At 42.2% G+C, this 21,932-nt stretch overlaps 1 protein-coding gene across 1 annotated transcript in view; it reads right to left on the bottom strand.

The window, feature by feature from the left end:
• Window positions 1-21,708, bottom strand: part of LOC117423164 (xyloside xylosyltransferase 1-like) — a 30,869-nt gene extending 9,161 nt beyond the window's left edge. The window contains exons 1-3 of the mRNA XM_034038644.3: window positions 21,016-21,708; window positions 14,499-14,646; window positions 10,821-10,953 (exon numbers count right to left, since the gene is read on the bottom strand). Coding sequence (XP_033894535.1) covers window positions 10,821-10,953; window positions 14,499-14,646; window positions 21,016-21,543 — 809 coding nt within the window. The 5' untranslated portion in view covers window positions 21,544-21,708. The remainder of the gene's footprint in view (window positions 1-10,820; window positions 10,954-14,498; window positions 14,647-21,015) is intronic.
• Between the last annotated feature and the right edge of the window lie 224 nt (window positions 21,709-21,932).

Below are 21,932 nucleotides of genomic sequence, written 5' to 3'. Positions count from 1 at the left end.
ATCGTGTTACCTTATCAGTTAGGAAAACACTGTCTTTTACAGTGAAGTGTAGGGGTGCGAATACTGGACTACACAAAATATTTCCTGGCATGCAGCACTGCACTCCATTTTCTCCCAGTCAGAATTAAACCTACCCTTATGAAAGTTTACCATAGTAAAAACATAGCAAAGTGTAATAAAGCATTGTGAAACCATAGTAAAGCATATTAATAAACATGGCAAACCAGGGTAAACTATGGTAAATGCAGAGTATGATCATGTGAAAACTGCAAAAATACTGTGCAAAACTTCCATAGTCAAACTGACTTACTATAATTCCAGCTAATGTCACCACATTGAAATGCCCCAGACAGAATAGGAGTGAATAACAACAAGCTCCTGATAATATCACCATGGTTATAGTCACACATGTATCAGCCATGCAGCCGATTTCCTCCTCGCCTAACATCGCTTTGGGAAATGACAGCATAGGCCCAGTTGACTTACATGCAAGTAAACTGTCCTGATAGAAAACCATATGTGACAGAGAGCGAATGAATCCGAATGAACAATCTCCCTCTCAACCTGTGAGGGCGCTGTACAACAGGAACTGCGTACCTCGTACTGAAGGGTTGGGCAGTTCATTCCAGGGCCAGTCGGAAGCCAGCAGTGTCACGGTACCAGGAGTCATCGCCCTAGTACGGTGAGCGGAGTTTCAGTCATGAATTGGAGGAGACGTGATTGAACTAGCTATCGGAGGGGGCGGGGCTGAGGGTACTCTAGGGGGGGCGCGACGGCGTAATCGGTTCCTTTGTTGTCGTTAACGGGAGGAAACGAGGATTGCGAAATCGTGAGTGAAGTGTTTTGTCTGTCTTTGCCAGACGGCTAATACGAATCCAGGAGCTGCCGCTTCAAGTCAGTAGTAAACCTGGACTTCACTGCACCTGTACACAAGCAAGCACCACTGCTTCAAGCACCCCACCTGCACCTAGAGCACGCACTGTCCGGAGACGTGTCTGTATCTGTGTTGTGTGTCTGTGTTTTTGTATTATTATTTTGGGACTGCAACCCCTTGGTTTATATGCTGGCAATACCCATAGTTGGGTAGAGCCAGCATTATTATTCAAACGGTCAAGTCGACCACAAAAGTAAAATAAAAAGAACTTGAACCATGAACTTTGTGTTTGTCATTGTCTGGAGCACCTGCATCACCCCTACACCTATGCACTGCCACCCACACATTCACACCAGATCATTAAGAACACCGATGAAATCAGTGCGCAACAGGCATGCAGTATTAGTTGTATCAATGCTGCGTCTGTGTTTCAATGCTTGTTTTGCCATGCTGGTGACCTCATGATATACTCCCCTTCTTATCACTATTTTCGCTCTCTCTTTGAGGTGGTCATGAAGGGGTTGACTGTCGAAGCAAAATGAGGTTTTCTTGTTTCAAAACATCTCACTTTTTAGGAACCATAGAACAGCAGGGATACAATGTGGCAATGTTATGAAAATGAACTAACCCATGTGATGTGTCACATGATCGACTCTGCAGTATATAGTCTTAGCCAGGGCGGCGACCAAACACTTTGCTGTTATCGTAGTTGGCTGTAAAAGTGCTAGAAGCTGACATTTTCCAGAGCTTGAAAGGATGACAGCTTTACTCTTGAAGGGCGAATTCAATAGAAACATGACTCAAAGCGAAGTTTTCGGTTACATTTCGTTCTAGGCAGTATTGCAATAACAGGAAAACAAGTCATAAAGAGACTAGTCTGATCTCAAGGAGATTTCCGTAACATCCAACAGCACTAAGGCTCAAACTAAAAAAAAACCAACAAAAACAAACAACGTACAGGAACAAAAAAATAAATAGTACAACAAAATGTGCACAACTCTTTACTGAAAGGAAACACTGATGTAGGGAAACTAGAAACATTAGCAACCCTGGGAAGTGCATTTCAATAGGGGTATCTACAGGCACTCAAATACAGTGAAAATCATCTGCTTAAGAAGTATAGGAACAAGCTGATAATATCACAATGGTTATAGTCACACTCACATGTATCAGCCATGCAGCCGATTTCCTCCTCGCCTAACAGCGCTTTGGGAAATAACAGCATAGGACTGGCTGACTTACATGCAAGTAAGATTCTGTGCAGTATTCAGAGGCTCAAACGTTGTAATACGGTAGCACAATATACAGCAGCATGGTTTTAAAAAGGGTGTGCTGTATGGGTGTTCACAATATCACAGAGCTGAGCAAAGCTCTCACACATGGAGAGGAGTTTACAAGAACAAGCAGAGTTTCCAGTAACAACCTATACAGCCAGTGGTATCACAGCTATTCTGAACCCTGCTCGCCTATTCTATGCAGTGTACATAGAGAATACTGAATAATACCTGAATGTCTGCATGCATACAAATGAAGAAATCTTACTGATACAGATATAACATCATACAACAAACCATACAGTTAGAAACCAGGAAACTTCTGAATTGTTTTTTTAAATGGTCAACATTGTGCAGTTAGTTGATTAACATGGGTCCTATTTGGAGTCAATGGTAATAATGCACACATACTAATTTGGTAACAACATAGAAGTTTTAGTAGGCAACTAATTTAGTAGATTCACAGCAGTATAAAGCACAGTAAACCCAGTAATGGATAGTCAACCTACAGTATTCAGTATGGTACAGTGTTTTTATGGGTTATTTCCAAGCCGTGTTTCGTACAGTATTTACAGTCTTATCAAATAATAATACTGGCAGGGATTTCCCAAGAGCGCTGGCTCGCTGCCATGGTCACATGCCAACCAGAACAATCAGATGAGCCTATTTAGCACAGCAGCAGCAGCAGCAGCCTCGTTCAACTGCCCTCGCGGTTTAATCACAGGGGGTTTAAAGGACCTCTGCTGTCCATCCCTGCTCCAGTGCGGTTCAGTCTGGGAGAGAAGCAGCGGGAGTTCAGGATGACGCTGCTGTTGCTGGATTAGGGATGCAGGACTGCAGCAGAGTTCCAGGACACTCGCATCCGGGAGTTTTGAATTCGCTCCTCTGCTGCGCTTGCGTTGCGCTGTTCAAACACGGCCCTGCCTGTGGTTATTCTGTTTTACGAAGTTACCACGTCATTTTTTGTTTGTTCGATTTAGGAATTCCTTTCGATTGGGGCAATGCAGCTTTGACACTGTACTAGACAACTTTCTCTCTAGCAGCTGCTGAAGTAACTAGTTGTATTTTCTACCAAGTTGCAGAAATCACAAATGTTCAGATTGCTTTGCTCAAGGTTTGCAAAATTGCTTGAAAATGTCACTCAAAATAAGCAAGTATCAGAAAAAGAAGTTTCCTCGATGTCATCTTGTGTTCCATGGCCTTCGTGGAGGTCTTGAGAAGGTCTCATGTAAAGTCCTGGCTTGTAGAAGTTTGGTTCTCTGTATGAGGCGGTATATGAATGGGTGACCCAGGAAACAATACTTCAACCCAGGGGGATCAATTCTTAAAATCGAATAATATGACCCCAGTCTTGAGGTATAAGGAGGGTCCTGGGGCAATAGACAAATGGATCCAGCACATTGGTCTAGCAGACAGTGAGCTGTTGTGATTCAGGATACCAGGCAGACAGCTAAAAGGCTGATGCATGTCCAGTCTATAACACAGAAGCCCATTAGAGGCCAGAGCACTTTTAAAAGTTGTAAGTGGGTCAGTGATCTAGGGTGACAGAGAGGACGGGGCAGGCAGACAGAATGGGGCTTCTATAGTCTGATGAAAAACAGTCTTACTAGACTAGACAGTAATAACAAAAAACACAGCTAGATGTGTACACTAATGAGGCAGAGACACACAAAATTGAATCAAATGCAGAAAACAAGCGAACAGCCATTCATGTCTGAGTTCTGTGGCTTCTTTAATTAATAACCATTTTTAGAAGCCTGCTTAACAGTTACCATATATTTCACCTCTGACACTACATTACCTGGTTAGAGCCACATTAAGCTAAAGCGCCTGGCAGCTCCATGTGCAAACTTAGGCATGGAAATAAGACTCCCATTGCATAGCAGTTTGCTCCACTCCTGGTTTTACCATGATTTTAAAAAGACACACCTGAGCTATACAGTGTGGCTAATCAAGCTCATATTAAAACATGAAATGGATGAAACTGCTCTGCAAGAGGAGTCTTATTTCTATCCCTGAAACTGCTGTAATTGCTTTTTAAAAGAGTGAAGGGCAGATCAGACTCACCCTGTGGTTATAAAATATTGAAACTGCTCTCATTACAGTGCACTATATTGCGGTTACATCCTCTGGTAGTACTGCAGGAAGCCTTCACAAACACTAACAAAATAATACTACTGAATAAATCCCATGCTTTGCTTTCTTTTTGTATACAAAAGTCAGTTTTGATGACTGTCCAATCTTTAGTACGCTGCATGTTGTATCCCTGTCAGTCACAAATGTAGAATTACATTTCTTGAAATGTTTAAAACAGTTTGTGTGAACTCTATGGAGTTCGAGAAGTTGCCCTGCCATAACTTTGAAAAAAAAAAAAAAAAAAAAACATATGTACATAATAAACTAGCTTCATAGACAGGAAACTTAACATGGTACAAGAGTGCACACAGTGACAAAGATATACAGCTACGGGGAGAATAAAACAAACACACAGAATGATCTGCTGTACAATAAACCTGTGTTCTTTCGAGGAAAAATGCAGAAGTACATTTTGAACTGAAAAATATTAAACGGTAACAAAGCAATGCATTATGCAAGAAGAAATGGATTGTTTGGAACATTGCTAATGCAGACTATCCAGCACTGGTACAGTAGCACAATCATTTCTAGTGTTACCTAAAAACTAAAGCCTGCCAAAGCAAATTACATAAATGGATGTACAAGTGCTACATGTACAGCAGGAGGCTTTTAAAAACACTAATCTGTTCTGGGTACTCCAGCATTTTTCACATCCCAAATTATAATGAAAACGTCCTTCATATAACCCCATATTAAATACAGCTTTTCAAATGCCAAGGTCTGTATTTCATATTTTAGATTCAATAACAGTTGAGAAGGTCAGAGCCAGTATTGTCCTGTTATTCCTAACATTACCTTGTTGAACGTGCTGGATTGTTCTAGGATTAACCAATTTTGAGATGGACTTCAACTGTAACAAACGTCTTTATACTAGGCATATGAACGTCAGCCTACAGCTTTTTAAAAATCATAATAAAGGCTGTACCAAGAGCTAATGAAGAGCATGACTGTTGACTTTGGTGTTTGAAATGTAAGCTGGTTGTTTTCCCTGAACCCTGCAGCTCTGGTTAACTATACAGATGTTACAAAATCTTTCTGAAAATTCTATTGTAAAGCATAACAATGCCTCCTCAATAAAAGGTACAGTTTATTTTCCATCATTTATTTTCCTTGCTGGAAGTGTTCCAGTCAATACCCAGATCAAAACTCGTTACAATGTATCAACATTTAATAGGTGCTTAGAATTGAGTAGAATGGAACGGCTGAACCACCTTCCGGGATTTATAATATCCTCTTTGTACGTGCTACTTCTCATAGAGGTGTACGGTCTACACAGTACAGACACACACACACACACAGATAGCTGAACAACGAGGGGACCCAGAGATGAAGCCGGATGGAGTGGGCAGGATGTATGGCAACAAGCCTGGTTTCAAAACAGTTTTGTTATTTGGCCTGCAGTCTCGGGTAACCCAGCTTCACAGAGAGCTTACTCCTTCCTCTCCCAGCAGCCTAGGCTGTACAGACTGTGAACCAACTAAAGCAGTTTTGAATTGGGAACCCCCAACTAAAAGCTGAGGGACAGAAGAAGCACAAAGTAGAACGAGATAAATAAACCAAATAAATAAACAGCTGTGCAATAAAAATATATATATTAAAAAAAAAAAAAAAACGAGAGACTGCACTGCAGTGCAAGCAGATGTCTTAGGCATAGCGTCTGTACTGGAATTACCACAAGACCTGTCTCTTGCCGCAACAGTAAAACAATCATTTTTCTGTGCATTAAATATCTATGCTGTTTTACAAAATAGAAGGGTCCAAAATTTCCTGGGACCCCCTTTGCTGTCTTAACCAGGTGTTTCATTACTTGCTAGATCAGTTTATCCTTCTAAAGTGCCAGGCAAAGAAACCACTTCATTTGTACAGTCAGTAGCCAGCAACAAACAAGGGCGTCTGAGACCTGAAGGGGTTTGAGATCGTTCTGAACTATAGTGTGGCAACTGATCGCACCAGACAGACCCACAGCAGAATAAACGACAAGACTGGAGAAAGACAAAAATCAATGCAAACCTTATAGTAGGGAAAGGTTAAAAAACTATTAAAATAGCATGTCGTAGGGGCTCCCGAGTGGCGCATCCAGTAAAAGCACTCGCTAGAGTGCAGGATGCGCTCTATAGTCTGGACGTCGCCGGTTCGAGTCCAGGCTATTCCACAGCCGACCGTGGACGGGAGCTCCATTGGGCGGCGCTCAATTGGCCGAGCGTCGCCCGGGGGGAGGGAGGGTTAGGTCGGCCAGGGTGTCCTCAGCTCACCGCGCACCAGCGACCCTTGTAGTCTGGCCGGGCGCCTGCGGGCTTGCCTGTAAGCTGCCCAGCTGCGTTGTCCTCCGACGCAGTATCTCTGAGGCGGCTGCACGGTGAGTCTGCAGAGTGTAAAGAAGCGGGCGGCTGACGGCACACGCTTCGGAGGACAGCGTGTGTTCATCTTCGCCCCTCCCGAGTCAGCGCAGGGGTGGTAGGGGTGAGCTGAGCCTAAAAATAATTGGGCAGAAAATAATAAAAACTAATTGGCAACGAAAAAAAAAAAATAAAAAATAGCTTGTCGATCAGCAAGAACAAGGCCTGCATTTGTTAATTGGAGACCCATACCTATTTAATGCCTATGTTCTCAATGTCAAATATATTGGGCAGCAAAAGGTTAAAAATGTAGAAATACTGACATTTTATGACAAACTTTTCAATTAGACATTTACTGTACAGATAGCCATGGCTTTTTAACAGGGGACATTAAGCAGATTATTATTATTATTTTTTTTTTAATGCAGATGGGGTTTTTTTTAAGTTTCAATTGCTTCCCTGGTTCCGTATCACTTCCTGTGATGTAGGTCAACTCTATCAGCTCAACGTCACTCCCATTGCTCCTAAGGCTAAACACTGAGTGAAAACGTCCATCATCTCTGCTAACTAGTGATCTCGTTTCATCTCCTGCAGCCGTTTCCTCAATTAGAAGGCACATCCCTCCACAGAGATTTCTACAAATAAAACTGTTTTATTGTTTTTTTATTGTTTTTAGTGTCATTTCAGGCATCCCCAATGCTGGGATCAGCAGAAGCAGTGCAGCCACTGATGAAGTGTGCAGGAGACCGAGCTGTCAGTAAAAACGACGAGTATGACACAAAGAGAGTGAAAGACAGATGAGGCACAACCTACACTGCGTCGAAGCTCAAACCACAATTCAAGAAAGCAAGTGCCGATGAATAGGGGTGTAACGATGAATTGTGCATAGATGAATCATGATACTTTATTTACATGCTACATCGTATCATAACAGCGGTCTCTATCGCTTGTATCATGAAACAAGACCAAAAGCAAAGCACCAAATGGTTCTCGATTGAAGAGTAAGTGTTTTATCGTTTGTATGGATACATGCTGTCCTTACCTCATTACATTTTTCATCATTAAATGATTATTCTATCTTTTTGGCTCGTGAGCACATATCTTGCATTTTCCCAGAGAGATTACATTGGTTCTGCTCCTCTGCCACATAGCCAGAGCACTGCTGCTCAGAACAGCAAGGGAAGGGGGTTCGTGTTGCAACCAAAGCAAAGACATTCCCTTCAGACAGGCCATGTGATTCCACCAGCCTCTGTCTTCTCCTCCTCACAATCCTAATGGGTTTGTTTGTCTTCAAACCAGGGCCCGCATTAAAATTTCTCCCTTGAGCAGAATTTCATGGTTGAAAAGCTGCAGAGCATCAATCCGAGCACTTTAAACAAGCAGCTTCTCAAGGCAGCTTTTATTAATGTATCTCTCAAACTGCAAAGTGAGAGCTATCTGTATCATGAAGAAGTACATCTCCTGGCTCTACACAGACAGCATGCACATGGACAAACGTCACTATGACAGGGCACCTCAGATTATGAAGCACTACCTGATCCTGTAAGATGCGATGCCCTCTATGAACCGATGGACCTCTGGCACGTGTCATTTACACACGTTGCTACCAACTAACTGGTACAAATGGAAACTGATCAATGTACATTTTATTATCTGTCTAAAACAGTAAATTCAGCTCCTAACCAGACAGAAATGTCTCAATCCTAAAATTCTAGGCAGTGCAAAATGTTTGGCCACAGCTGTACATTAGACACTACAGGCAAGACACTTTCATGTATTTCTATCAAGCAGGCTATACTTCTTTTTTAAGAGGCTTACTAATCTGAAATTCTGGAGATCTGACAAGACAAAACATTCTTGAATACCGTAAGAGGAATTAGTGCTGGTACATTAAATTAAGAAGAGTGTCGGCACGCAGATCAAAACATGACGAATAAGACAAGGGAACGGCTGTATTACCAAAATCAGTCAACAGTTTAGGCACCCACTTCTGAGAATTTGTATGAAATACTCTATCTGTTCCAAATTCAATTTCCACTCCACATATCAGGAGGGCACAGGAGCAGGATGAATTTTTATACGGTATTGATTCCTCGGAAGCTGTATCCCACTGTATGAAAAGATGGACAGGGGTTAGAAGGAGCCGTTGAGAGTGGTACTGTACCGGGAGGGTAACCCATTACCTGTTCACAAGAAGCCTGGCAGGGTTTGAACCATGCAAACCCAGCATTAGTTAAGGATTAATGTCCAAACACAATGTTCTTTAACCCAGCACACCCCTTATAAACACTGACCCTGGTAAAGGTTAAAGTTTTCAAATGCTTACGCTAGCCATTTACCACTTTATCTTGGTTTGCCATGCCTAATATGCTGTACCACACGTTCTATGCTTCACAGTGCTTACCCATACTTTAGCATGTTTTTCACTGTGCTTTACTATACTTTTCCAAGTGTTTACTATGGTTAACCATTATAAAGGGCCCCCAACCATAGCCAGTACTTTAACAGTTTGTATTTTATTTTGCTCTACATTATCTAGATCTGCAAGAAGCACGTTAATCCTGGCCTGATCACTCTGTTAAATAATCTGGAGGATAGGCCAAGCACACCAAACTAATTTCACTTGAACCCAGACCTTCAATCAGAAGTGACAGGCATGATAGGCTACTGAATCAGCGGGCTGTGCCAGACAGCCCCATAACAACAGATTTATATCAAAATAAAAAAAAATATAGAAGCAGCAAGTTCTAACAACATGTGTGCTATTTTTAGAGATTTTTTTTTAATGAAACACTACTGTATAATAACTTATGATTGATATGCGATTATACAGGCAAGGAAAAGCTGTCTGGGCATGTAGATGAAGGGGGAGGGGTGGGGGTGAACCCAGTGGCTGGACCTGCAGCCCCACCTAGTGGATTCAGCTAAGAAGTACAGTTCAGATGTCAAAAATGCTCTTGAAAGCTGGAGTTTTAAAAAGCTCACAGTTTAAAAAGAAAAAGGTAGGTGTATGAAAGGACCTTATCTAACGCTTCAGTATCCCTCTCACACACCCACGCGGTACTGAAGAGAAGACTAAGATTACACTCTCTCTGATACCCAGCCCAAAGCTTTGCATTTCTTTAAAGAAATGAGGCATCCCTAAAGACTCAGAAGAGATCACATTAAAGAAGTCATTTTAATATATACACTCTGTTTAGTTTTGTGCTTGTGTTCCTGTTCCATTGCCCGAGGAATTTGGAGAAGCCCTTTCCTCGCTCTCTCGGTGATAATGGAGCCCCCGTGCCAGCCGTTCGCAGCTCTGAACTCGCTTGTTTGTTTGTTTGTTTAAAACGCGCTGCTGGAATTTTTCAGGCGGTGGCTGCAGCGGCCTCTGCTAAAAGCGACGTCAAAGACCCGAAACAAAACACATTTCAAACATGCATTGTCCTCCAGGAATGAGTCAAGCAGAACAATACCGCCAGAGATATCCTGTTGTTGCATGACCTCCAGGATACGAAATCGCACACAGCGCAGTTTCCTGTGTTATTATTCCAAGTCACGGTTTAATTGGAGCGAGCAACAAAAACCACAGCAGGTCACTTTTGCACTGTGTGGTGTTTGTAACAATCATTCCAGCATTTCCCATGTGGTTCAGTAGACAGTCCTCTGTTGTCATAACTGCAATCCCAGTACAGCACTGACTGTACCAGACATGCACATCCCAATTGCTATTTAAAAACGTCAGGGTGTTGCAATATAAGAAATAGTATGAACACACAATGCACTTGACCTGTATATGACCCTCCCCCACTAATACACAGTGGCTATATAAAACAAGCAGGATGTTCTTAACCTTGCAATTAAAAAAGACATTACAGTATGTGATGCTCAGTCATGCTCTTTAGAAAGTAATACGATACAAAGCATTCTGCATTGTGTGACCTGAATGTGTTGCCTTTTTAATTTAACTACACCATCTCAACATATCAAAAGAAATGTTTGTAATAATAGATCTTGGAAAGGTTTGTCTTCTGTTGTCATAAAACACAATTCCTGGGTTCCTGTAACCCACTAAAGACATTGAAAATGTGTGAATGTAAACGCAATGAATACACAGTATGTTCCACTCATGACTCCGTGACAGATCCTTCTGTGTGTCCTGTTTGGGCCGGGCGTTGCTGCTGCCATAGCAACACTCCCGTCACCACGGTGACATACCTGTAAACCGGCTGCATCTCCCTGGCAATCCCGATGATGGCTCCGGCAGGGAACTGGTTAAACTGCTCAAAGAGCTCCCTGATGTTGGTCCTGTACTTCAGGTCCAGGTCTAACTGCACGATCCGCTTGATTTCTGAGAAGGGGAGAGAAGGGATGAGGACTGAGAGCAAAGCAGACACAGGGCGCACTGCCCTTCAGTGATAGTGCAGACAAGGAGGTTCAGAGCACCTTGCACACAGATGTATGTTTGAACCCTTTCTTGCGCTCTGTCCAGTATACCTGACTGTCGAAGAAGCGGTCCACTTCAAAGTTAATAGCTCAATACGTTTTTCATAAGTTCGAGATTAATCTGATTCAGCGTATCAATGTAAAACAGATCCAACTGGAGGGATCTCATTTAAAAGCATCTAGTCTTTTTTAAATGTTCCCAATGTTTTAGATTCTACTACTTCACCTGGTAGGCTATTCCATGCATGTATAACTCTATGTAAGAAAGCGCTTCCTACCTTCTGTTCTAAACTTATTCAGCAGAAAGAAAGTAAAATCTCTCTGAAAGCCCACAGCAACACACTAGAATGGAACCCCCTGTTTCAACCTGTGACATACTGAAATCCCTGGTGTCTCCCTGAAGACTGCTCCCTGTCATGTACTGATAACATACACAGCCTCTCCAGGGAGTCATTCAGAGCTCAGCTAGCTCTCTGCCCTCTACAGGAGCAGACTGCTTCCACATGAGTGATCACAGCATCCCAGCCTCCTTAGAAAGACACATTTTATCTATATATTTCTGGTGTAGCCCCCCACCTTTTGCAGATTATTCTCTTTTATCCACATTTTTTCAGCACTAACTGGATTTTAATACAACACAGTGCTTGTGAGTTCAAACCAAACCCCAAATGACCATCACTCATAAGACATGACTGGGGAGCCGACGTGTGCTATGGGAAGAGTTGTGAAAAATTGTGCATGTGCCATCTAATCCCTATAGGACCCACACAGCTAGCGTTCTGAACTGTTATTCAGGTGCAGAGCACCACAGCATGCTCAATGACATGCAGCAGTCAGCAGGGTTTAGCCTTTAGGAAAGCAAGTAAACAAAGAGAAGTGAAGAGAGGATTCATATCTCACTGAATCTATGCTCAGGGGGTCGGAGATGAACTGTGCCGTATGGCAGAGGCAAACGCGGACTGGTAATACTGGGAATTCTGGTAAAACATTTGATGCTCACTGAAGACGAGGGGGCTGAACAGTGTCTGCAGCTGGAGGGCCACCGAGGACAGTCACAGACTTTCATAATACTCTCTCCTGGATGTTGAAAGTGACGAAAGCTGCACGTATTAGCAGTGCTGTGTCAGCATGCTAACGAGAACCTCAAGCTCAACTGTCAGTGCAGTCACTGGGATCAATTAGGAGTCTTTCTCAAAGGGAAACCTAACTGAGAGGGTTTCAGTGGAGAGACTGCCATGATCTTGTGATTAGAGAGAAAAAACTTACTGGGTCTTGTCAAGTCTGGATTTGACCCATTGAGCCTTATTTTGAAGTGCAAAGGAAACTTTTCAGAGATTATTGAAATCATTTAGATGGAATAAAACTAAGAAAATACTCATAATGATTAACACGTGTCTGCCCCTGCGATTATGATTATACTCAAATATCCACAGCACATTTGAATTGCAAAAGATCAAATAGGAAAAGCCCCGCTTCTTCTGACAACAGAACCATTTCATAGCAAAATCTCAATCTGGATGTAATTCTGGTGGCTTGTTCAGAGTATTGATCAGAATCTGTACCACCCTAACAATGCCTGTTTTAAGGACTGTTCTTTGTAGAGTGTTGATAAACATCCTTGCATTCTAAACAGTGCTTTGGAAAATGAGAATGAACCCTCTCTAAAACTGCAAACTTGACTCAGCTTGAGAGTTTCCCAGTCACTCATCCAATGAGAGCGATTTGAACCCGGACCTGCAGGGGTGAAAGGCATCACAGGCTTGTGAATCTGCCCGCTGCGCCCCACATCCCTTTAATAATACTTTCAAATACGACCAGGACCACAGATGAATCTGCGGCACCTGCATTAAGATCTGGAGAATGCCAGGGATTGAGTAAGCCAGCTTTATTCAGACAGAAACCAGGCACCAAGCTGGAATTGTTAACAGCTGCTATTATAAAGTACATCACAGGTAAATCAAATTAAATGAACACAACACTGATTTGTGAATTTTTTTTTTTTTTTTTTTTTTTTTTTTAAGGCAACAATCACTTTTCAGTCCACATCGCGTATTAGCCTCATGCATCACAATGATCCACTGTCATTTCTGTATTAGTCAGGGCACAGTTTCATCCTGACAAGTCTGCAAGGGTTTTAAATTGTTCTGGAGGGATCAATTACTGTACCAGAGCCTTTTAATTCCTTCAGGGAAGTTGGGAGTTGAAATCTGCGCTAAAAAGATCCCAAAGAGTCATGTGAAGCTTGTTTATGCACTGGCTCTGTGCATCACTAGCTTGGTCAATTCTTGCTAAATTTAATAGAAGTGTGTCTTTCATGAGCACCATCCCCTCCCCTCTCCTCCATGGATAGGTTTAACTTTCCTTTTTGATTTGATTCACAGTCGATTCTCCTCCTGTTGTGTAACCTTTCAGCAGCTCCCCAGGGCCTCAGTGTGTTTGAGAGGAGCAGTCAGAGGGGCCTCCCTGCCTGGCTTTGATCTGCAGGGCCACACGGCAGGGGTTCCAGCGACCAAATCCGAACTCCACTCTGCCTGCACCCCGCAAACGTTATTTACAGCTCTGTTGCTGACTTGCAAGTGCATTGAGAGGGTAGACGGCTCTAAATTATTATTATTATTATTATTATTATTATTATTATTATTATTATTATTATTATTATTATTATTTATTTCTTAGCAGACGCCCTTATCCAGGGCGACTTACAATTGTTACAAGATATCACATTATACATTATTTCACATTATACAGATATCACATTATTTTAACATACAATTACCCATTTATACAGTTGGGTTTTTACTGGAGCAATCTAGGTAAAGTACCTTGCTCAAGGGTACAACAGCAGTGTCCCCCACTGGGGATTGAACCCACAACCCTCTGGGCAAGAGTCCAGAGCCCTAACCACTACTCCACACTGCTGCCCATATAATCAATATAATGATTTTTACATTTTCTTATACTTTTGCAAGATACTGTTATACTGTACCGAGAATGCTGCTCTAATATATATATTTTTTTTGTTGCACTTTTTGCTGTCAATATTACCTGACTTTTAATATTGCTAGATGAATCCTAGTTATCAGCCACTGTGCTTGCATTCTCATTCTAGAAACTGTCCAGCTTGTGACCTTTCAACTCTGTAGCGCTGGCTTCTCTATGCAGCAGTATATTATACCGTACTGTACACTACTATACCATACAATAAGAAAACACTGACAAAAAAATGAAATGACAGACATTTAGACCAAGTCTTCAGAATGGGACCTAGGAGTCCCATGAGGTTCCAGTGTGATTCCCAGAGGCATCTGTTAACAGGCGGCACTAAGATAAGGTGAGACCTGAAAGGGTTAGATCAACGGTCTACACCCCTAGCTCTACTATGTGTTTTGTTAGCTATGGATGATTTACTTCATATAGCAGTGATGAGAAGGTGACGTGTGCCCAGCTCACCTGCTGGCATGATGCGGTGCATGGCGACAGACAGGAAGAAGATGGCGTCGCTGTAGTAGGTTCCTGAGCCGGCGCTGAAGTGCTTCTGCATGGCCTCCACGATGGGGAACAGCTTCTCCGTCAGCACCTTGACATTGTGGAAGCTCACCTGAGATGAGACACAGAGCACAGCACGACGTGAGAACACTCCCCTCGCACATGCACATCCTGGAAGGGACGCTGTGAACTGCTTGTGTCACTGCTCACGCTCCTTCTTCTGAGGGGCAAAAAAACTCACGTTTCGCTTTTGTTCTGAAAAAATAAACTACTTACATTATCAAGTAAATTACACTTTGAATATATGACACTTTTTTTATGTCAGTCTGTCAAGAGAGGTCAACAGAGCGCTGGTACGGGGGTGGAAATAAGACTCCTGTTGCATATACTGTTTCACCCATTCTAGGATTCACTACAAGCTTGATTAACCCAAGTGTATAGGTACCAAGCTCAGGTGGGTTCTATTAATTTCACAGTAAAACCAGGAATGGCTCAAACTGCTATGCAATGGGAGTCTTATTTCCATCCCTGTGGTAGTATTTGCGAAGGACCTTCACCAAACACACACAGTGAAGATCCAGGCTGGCACGCTCCTCTGCTATTGTCAAAAGATATATATATCTATAGGTACAAGTGAAAGACTTTAATACAGGCATCAAAAGGGTGAATTCACAGCAGACCACACTGACCTTACCTTGTTTTTGACAGGTGAGAAAACCATTTCGATAATTATTTCGTTCTGAGCCAATATTCTGCAGCTGTGTGGGCGAGAAAATGCTAAACACTGTGTAACACAGAAAGGTATTTCCCAGCAGCTCCCCCTGCCTCCTACATCACTAAGCAGGATGGCAGTATAGTCTCTCATGCTTGGACAGTACCAGCCTGGGTGGTGTGAGGCGTGTTTTGAAGCAGCAGTGACTCTTCTGTAGGTATCCACTTGCTGTATTGCGGGGTTTAGCAGCAGGAGCACCTCGCTGAAGCATCTCAATACAGATGGCAAAGCCCTAATCTGTGTGACTCATTCCCCCAAACCCTTACTGGAAGCCATCAGGTTGTGTGCAGCAGTTGCTGTTTTTGGCTTTCGAACGTGTAGGATGTGTCTGTGTGCGTTCTTGAAACTCGTACCCGCTTGCTGATATATTTTATAATATCTCCTTGCCTTGCTAGATTCCACTGTTTTTAATTCTTTTAAATATCACACCACAGTCATGTTGTTAACTGCAGCCAAACAGGTAGGAGTTCATTGAAGTTATCAAACTATTGCAACACCATTCCAGTGTTTTTAAATATACAGCTAGACAGGAAGAGAGCTAGATACCAGTGTGCTAGTCACAGTAACATTATAATATGCTGGAATGAAGTAGATCTCCAGAAGTATAGTTACTGCTTGATAAAGTTCTACTGAAAACTGTTTTTCAAAGACCACCGCCTTTCAACACTCCCACATCATAGAATGTTCTGTACACCCCTTCCATTAAACCTCTGAAAGACTATGTCCTGTGTTTTCTTTCAAAGAACACACTGTTTGCCCCGTGTCTGCAGCCCGGATTTCAGATACCGCGTTGCACCGTTCTGTCCAGCTGTACTGACGCAATGACCTCACACACATTAGCGGCCCCCTTCTGAACAAAGGCACTCTGCCCTCTATCAAGCCAAGCTTTTCTTTTTATCCTCCAGTTTCCAGGAGGACACCCTGCATTTAAAAAAGAGACTTCTGAGCCTGGGCTTGAGGGTTAAACTCTCGTCCATTGCTTTCTGGCGATGGCTGTAATTATGAAAGAGAAGTTGCTTCCTGGTATGTGACCTGTATATTTAGGCAACACTGCTAGACAAAACTGAGTTGGAGTATTTGCAGATCTAGTGTTCGATTGTCTTCATTATTTTTAACCTTCTTATAATGACCACTCAGGACAGCAATATTAACATGCAAAACATATCAGGGATTCAACAGACAGACAGACTACCTTTAAAACAGGCCTGGCTGTATCTGTGTTTTAACCCTTTGCTGCCCAGTGTCTAATCTATTTGACATTGAGAAACTAGGCTTTCAATAGGTATGGGGACATGCCCAGGGCAGTAAAGGGTTTACTTGAGTTACTGGTGTAGAATAAATGCTTATTTATTTGTATCTTGGCCCCTACATTAACTTGTCAGGTCCTATTGCTGCACACAATTTATTTTTTCATGCAGGCAGCTATTGAGTAAAAGTGATGAAGCCATGTATTTCACCACAGAGGTCTGTTAATATGATGATGTGTTTCACTGTATCAGATCCAAATGAAGAGGCACAGTTCAGCTTGTAATCCCTTCTTCTCCATTCAGCATGTGCAGTGAATGGATCTGAATCATTTTTCAACTGTCTTGTCCTTTTCTATTGGCTCTTTATTTGTGTTTGGTGGGGTTTTTCAACCAGCTGGTGTGTGCCTGCCATGCAATTATTATGAAAGGAAAACTTAAGGGTCACTTAAGGACTGTAGAAGATTTCAGATTCAAACGCTCAAGCTGTTGGCCAAATATTCAATTATTTCAGCACGCACTGCTTGAAATGCAGCCAGTGGCAAAAATGAATTCATTAGAACCAATAGAAATTCTACTGGCAGTAAGGGTTTCCTATTCCCAGTACAAATTCTACTGGCAGTAAGGGTTTCCTATTCCCTTTGTATTCCCAGTACAAAGTGAAATGGGTGCTTATAAAAAGAATTAGTTTTGTGCAGCTAATTTCAGCAGTGGAATCAGCTGCCTTAGTGCCAGTAAAAGTCCTACTGGTGGGAACATCTGCCAAAATGAATATATTCGCGTGGATTCGAATAGACAGAGCCTCTCCTCTACTTTGATGGGCTACTGCTTTTTTGTTTAGTTTTTTTTACTGTAAAATGGGACAAATTACACTTTTGTTTTCCAGCTAATTCAACTTTGAAGTATTGTCAAGTACAGTATTTCCACTCTTACACTTATTCATCAGCACACATTCTTGAAAATTCATCTTATCTCTTATCTTCCGTTGGAACATGGGAAATTGAGTTTTACATAATTTTCCCCCCTGAAAAAAACATAAACCGTAATTTATGTATTAACACCTAGTGTTCATCCTGGGGATCAACAATCACAAACACCTCTAACTCTCTGTTGCCGTTCCAAATTTCCTGTTATTCTGCCATTATATTTTTCAGCAGTTTCCATGACAGTGAGACAGAGGCATGCTTTAAACTATGGGGGGGGGGGGGGAATCATGGAAACGTGTTGTTTTTCATTTGTTTCTTAAATTATTTATCTGAAGAATTACATTTCGTGAAAAACTGTTGTGAAAAAAACCATGATTATGTTATGAGATCAATAAAGTGCGACACAAAGCCATAACTGGTGACCCAAAATTATACTTTTTATCAAAACCAAGTTACTGCTTTCGTTTTGTTTTTGGGAGTAACTATGTTAGAAAAAGCACACCAGTGAACAAAAACAGCTGCTTAAGGCAACTACAAAAAGCTATCACTTTCTATTCCAAGTGAATGGATCCTGTGTTATATAAACCTGTACGAATGCAGTGAGCAGTGCTGGATTGACGTGCAGATCTGATGCATGTATTAACCTGTACGAATGCAGTGAGCAGTGCTGGATTGACGTGCAGATCTGATGCATGTATTAACCTGTACGAATGCAGTGAGCAGTGCTGGATTGACGTGCAGATTTGATGCATGTATTAACCTGTACGAATGCAGTGAGCAGTGCTGGATTGACGTGCAGATCTGATGCATGTATTAACCTGTACGAATGCAGTGAGCAGTGCTGGATTGACGTGCAGATCTGATGCATGTCATGTATCCGAAGTGATCAGTGTATTATTATTATTATTATTATTATTATTATTATTATTATTATTATTATTATTATTATTATTTCTTAGCAGATGCCCTTACCCAGGGCGACTTACAATTGTTACAAGATATCACATTATTTTTACATACAATTACATATTTTTTTACTTACAATTACCTGTTTATACAGTTGGGTTTTTACTGAAGCAATCTAGGTAAAGTACCTTACAGCAGCAGTGGAACTGAACCCACAACCCTCCGGTCAAGAGTCCAGAGTCCTAACCACTACTCCACACTGCTGCCCTAGATCATTAGTGAGGAGTGTTCATCCCTTCCAGGCAGATGTTTCCCAGTGTCAGAGAACTAAGACGCACTGTGCATCTATAGTACATAGAGAGAACTCTGCAACTGGAACATCCTATCCCAAACTGTGAACATTTACTTCATCAGCAGCACTTAACTGAGCAAAAGAGACGGGACATGTAGGTTCAAATAGAAAATCAAAGCAGATGCAAATCTATGTAAGTAATGTGAGTAAATATAGCCAACATCTAAAATACCTCTACAGCAAGTTGTTTTTTATTTATTTATTATTGAAAACATCATATAAATGATATAGCAACCTAACAGTATAGGGCAGAAGCAGTTTTTCCTGGAGTGCATTTTTGAGTGGATTCATATTTTCTATAAGCCTGAGTGCAATTTAAAAGGTAAAGCAGTAAATAAGTGAAATCAATAACTGCAGGGAGTTCAATTACCTTTCGGGATGAACTGACAAACAGAGCAATGATCCTCACTTTATTGAGCGCAGTAATTGCGCTGGACGAACAGTTTTGAAATTAGCAGGAGGAGTAACGTTTACTCACTGCCTGATCCAGCCGTAGCACAAACACTGGGATTAGTGCAGGGATGCTGGCTGGGCTGCTTGTCTGCCTGGCAATGGAGAGTGTCCTAATTCAGAGCGGGCATGCTTCCCTGGCACCACAGCCTGGCAATGAAAGACACTAGTAACAACGCCAGCCAAGAATGTCCCCAATGCAAGCCTGCCAGCATCTCCACTGCTAAGAAGTGGAACCAATGGATCATTCCAGTCAATGAGTTCTAACCAGACCCTGAACTATATATTAAATCTGCATTGCTTTCCTGTGCACACAGGACACCCTCTCCCTCCTACGATGCAATCTCATGATTGCCTGCCACCTGTAACACACAATTTGTGCATGCTGAATTTTGTTATATAAAAAAGCTGCATATCCGTGGTACAAGTCCGTTTCAATCCCATTGGCTCAGCCAGACTTTCGTAGAGAGATCACAGTAAGATGTTCAGTTGGCAGACTGCGCAACTTACTAATGTTTCACAAGACAGAGCCTTGTATGGAATATTAGACTTTAATCTTATAATATATGTGTCTATGTGTGTTTGTGAAACTATTGGAAAACTTCCTAATCCTGTTTATAGCAAAAATAACAAAAGAAAACTGTTTTTTATCTTTACAGTGAACAGTCTCTGATGGGTGCAGCGCTGGTTTAAACCCACAGTTTAACGTGTCTGAAATATCTGACCAGCGATCACTTTTCCCAACTGACCGAAGCCATTTTTATAAAGCAGTTCTCAAAGGAGGAATAAAGCATGTGCACAGTCTCGCTGCTCCTGCCATACACCCTGTACTGTGCTGTATATGCAGCATAACACTGCTGGCAGCTGGTTCAAGTCATATGAGGACAAGTACACTGGATTAGCCTGCTTAGCACGCTGGCACACATTCTAAACTATGTTCAAGGACTGGACTACTTTGAATTACGAACAAGGTGTAGTAAGGCTTTCAAATGTGCCGACGCTTCAGGCACATTTTAAAGTCTTATACCATAAGCATGGAGGTATTTGTTATACTAGATTAGCCACAGGAGCACTGCTCACAGTGTTGTCCTAAAGAACGTTCTGTGCTGTACTTGTGTTTTTAAGGAACATAGCGCATCATTTAAACAGCCACTTCCTGTCGTGTAGGTCACCCTCACTCACATTCATTTTAATTTTCACCTCCACCTTTCCCATTATTCCCAGTGGAGCTGTACAGTAATATGGTACTATGTTTTTTTTGTTTTTTTTTATTATTATTATTATTATTATTCAGTTAATTCAAAATGATAGAATATTCATTTGAATTTTGAAAAAAAAAAAGTACATTACAGATCATGAAAACCCCACGTTTAACCCGTAACTATTGACAACCCAGTGCACAAGCTCAGTACTGGGGTGGCATTTTAAAACATTAAGAACCACACCTTGAAATAATCAATTCAATAATGTACTCCCACCGACACGCCATGGAACATTTCCCAGATTCTGACAAGGCTTGCATGCTTCATAGTGTAGGTGTGGCCCTGATGTAGGTGCTGTTTGAAAACTGGCAACCAAAACAAAGCAGCGTGCTTTCAGTCGTGAGGGTACGGGAGCGTGTGGTTAGCCTGATGATAACTAACAAGCGTTGTAAAGTGCAACACTGCCCCCTAGTGCCTCATACTGGATCATACATTCTGAATCAGCGAGCAAACATTAAAAAGTTCGAAATTAAAAAGTTCAATTGCCAAATTAAAATTGAAAGTGCAATTGCCAAACAGCTCATTTACGATTTAACTTAACTACAATGCACACGAAATGCCACCCCTACCTCACAACGGAAGGTGGCGCCCTGCAGCAAGTCTTCCAGAATCTTTTCCCCGATCTCTCTGCTAGGTTCGTCGCTCACAAAATGCAGGGTCAAGACTTCCCCGTCCTCAAACCTGGCGTGCTTCAGCATCGATCTCATGGCAACCTGGAACTTCTGCTGCAACGCCTGGCTCGTGTCCACTTTGGTGAACATCATCAGCGCGTGTAAATATCGAGGACGCTGCTCCTCTGCAGTCCCAGCGTTAATACTATCCGTGTTCGTTCTGCCAGCTTCTCCCACACTCGCACCTTTTGAAACGCGTTGCTCGGCGTTGGTATCGGAGGAGAGATCGCCGTCGTTCATGTTTGCGTTGTGGCTGGCATGAGTCTCTTTGATACGCTTGGTAGTGCTGGAAAAGTTCTGCCGGTCCGATCCTAAACTGTAAAAAGCAACAACAGCCAGTGCGGCTGCTATAACCAGCACTAGCTGGTAATAGCGGACTGTGCTGACCCTGGCCATTGCGTTTGAGAGCAGCCTCGGGATGCCCATGGTATCCCTACAAGAAGCCCAGAGGTCCTGTTTGCGAGACGGATGGGAGACTGCGTAGAATCTCCTATGCACCGCTTCCCCCCCGAGCTCTCGCTTGCTGTCTTCCCGCTCCAGGAAGGAGCCATGCTGGGGAACACGTGGGCGGGGTTGCCGTTGCGTCACTACATACGGGGCCTAAAGAAACATCTGCTCCATAGTGATTATACAACGCTTTAGATAGGAAGGACATATACGATAGTTTTGTATATAAAGTGCCCTAATGTTTATCGTGTTTGTTGTAGTCTTTCAAACATTTATTTTTCTTTTTTGTAAGTCCCAGTTGGTTGTTTTAACAACAGAACAGAAAATAGGAGGCACTTTTTTTACACAGAGAATTGTGAGGGTCTGGA

Source organism: Acipenser ruthenus, chromosome 17 (assembly GCF_902713425.1).
Source record: "Acipenser ruthenus chromosome 17, fAciRut3.2 maternal haplotype, whole genome shotgun sequence".
In the NCBI taxonomy this organism is placed as follows: domain Eukaryota; kingdom Metazoa; phylum Chordata; class Actinopteri; order Acipenseriformes; family Acipenseridae; genus Acipenser; species Acipenser ruthenus.
This window is presented reverse-complemented; position numbering and strand designations above follow the sequence as displayed.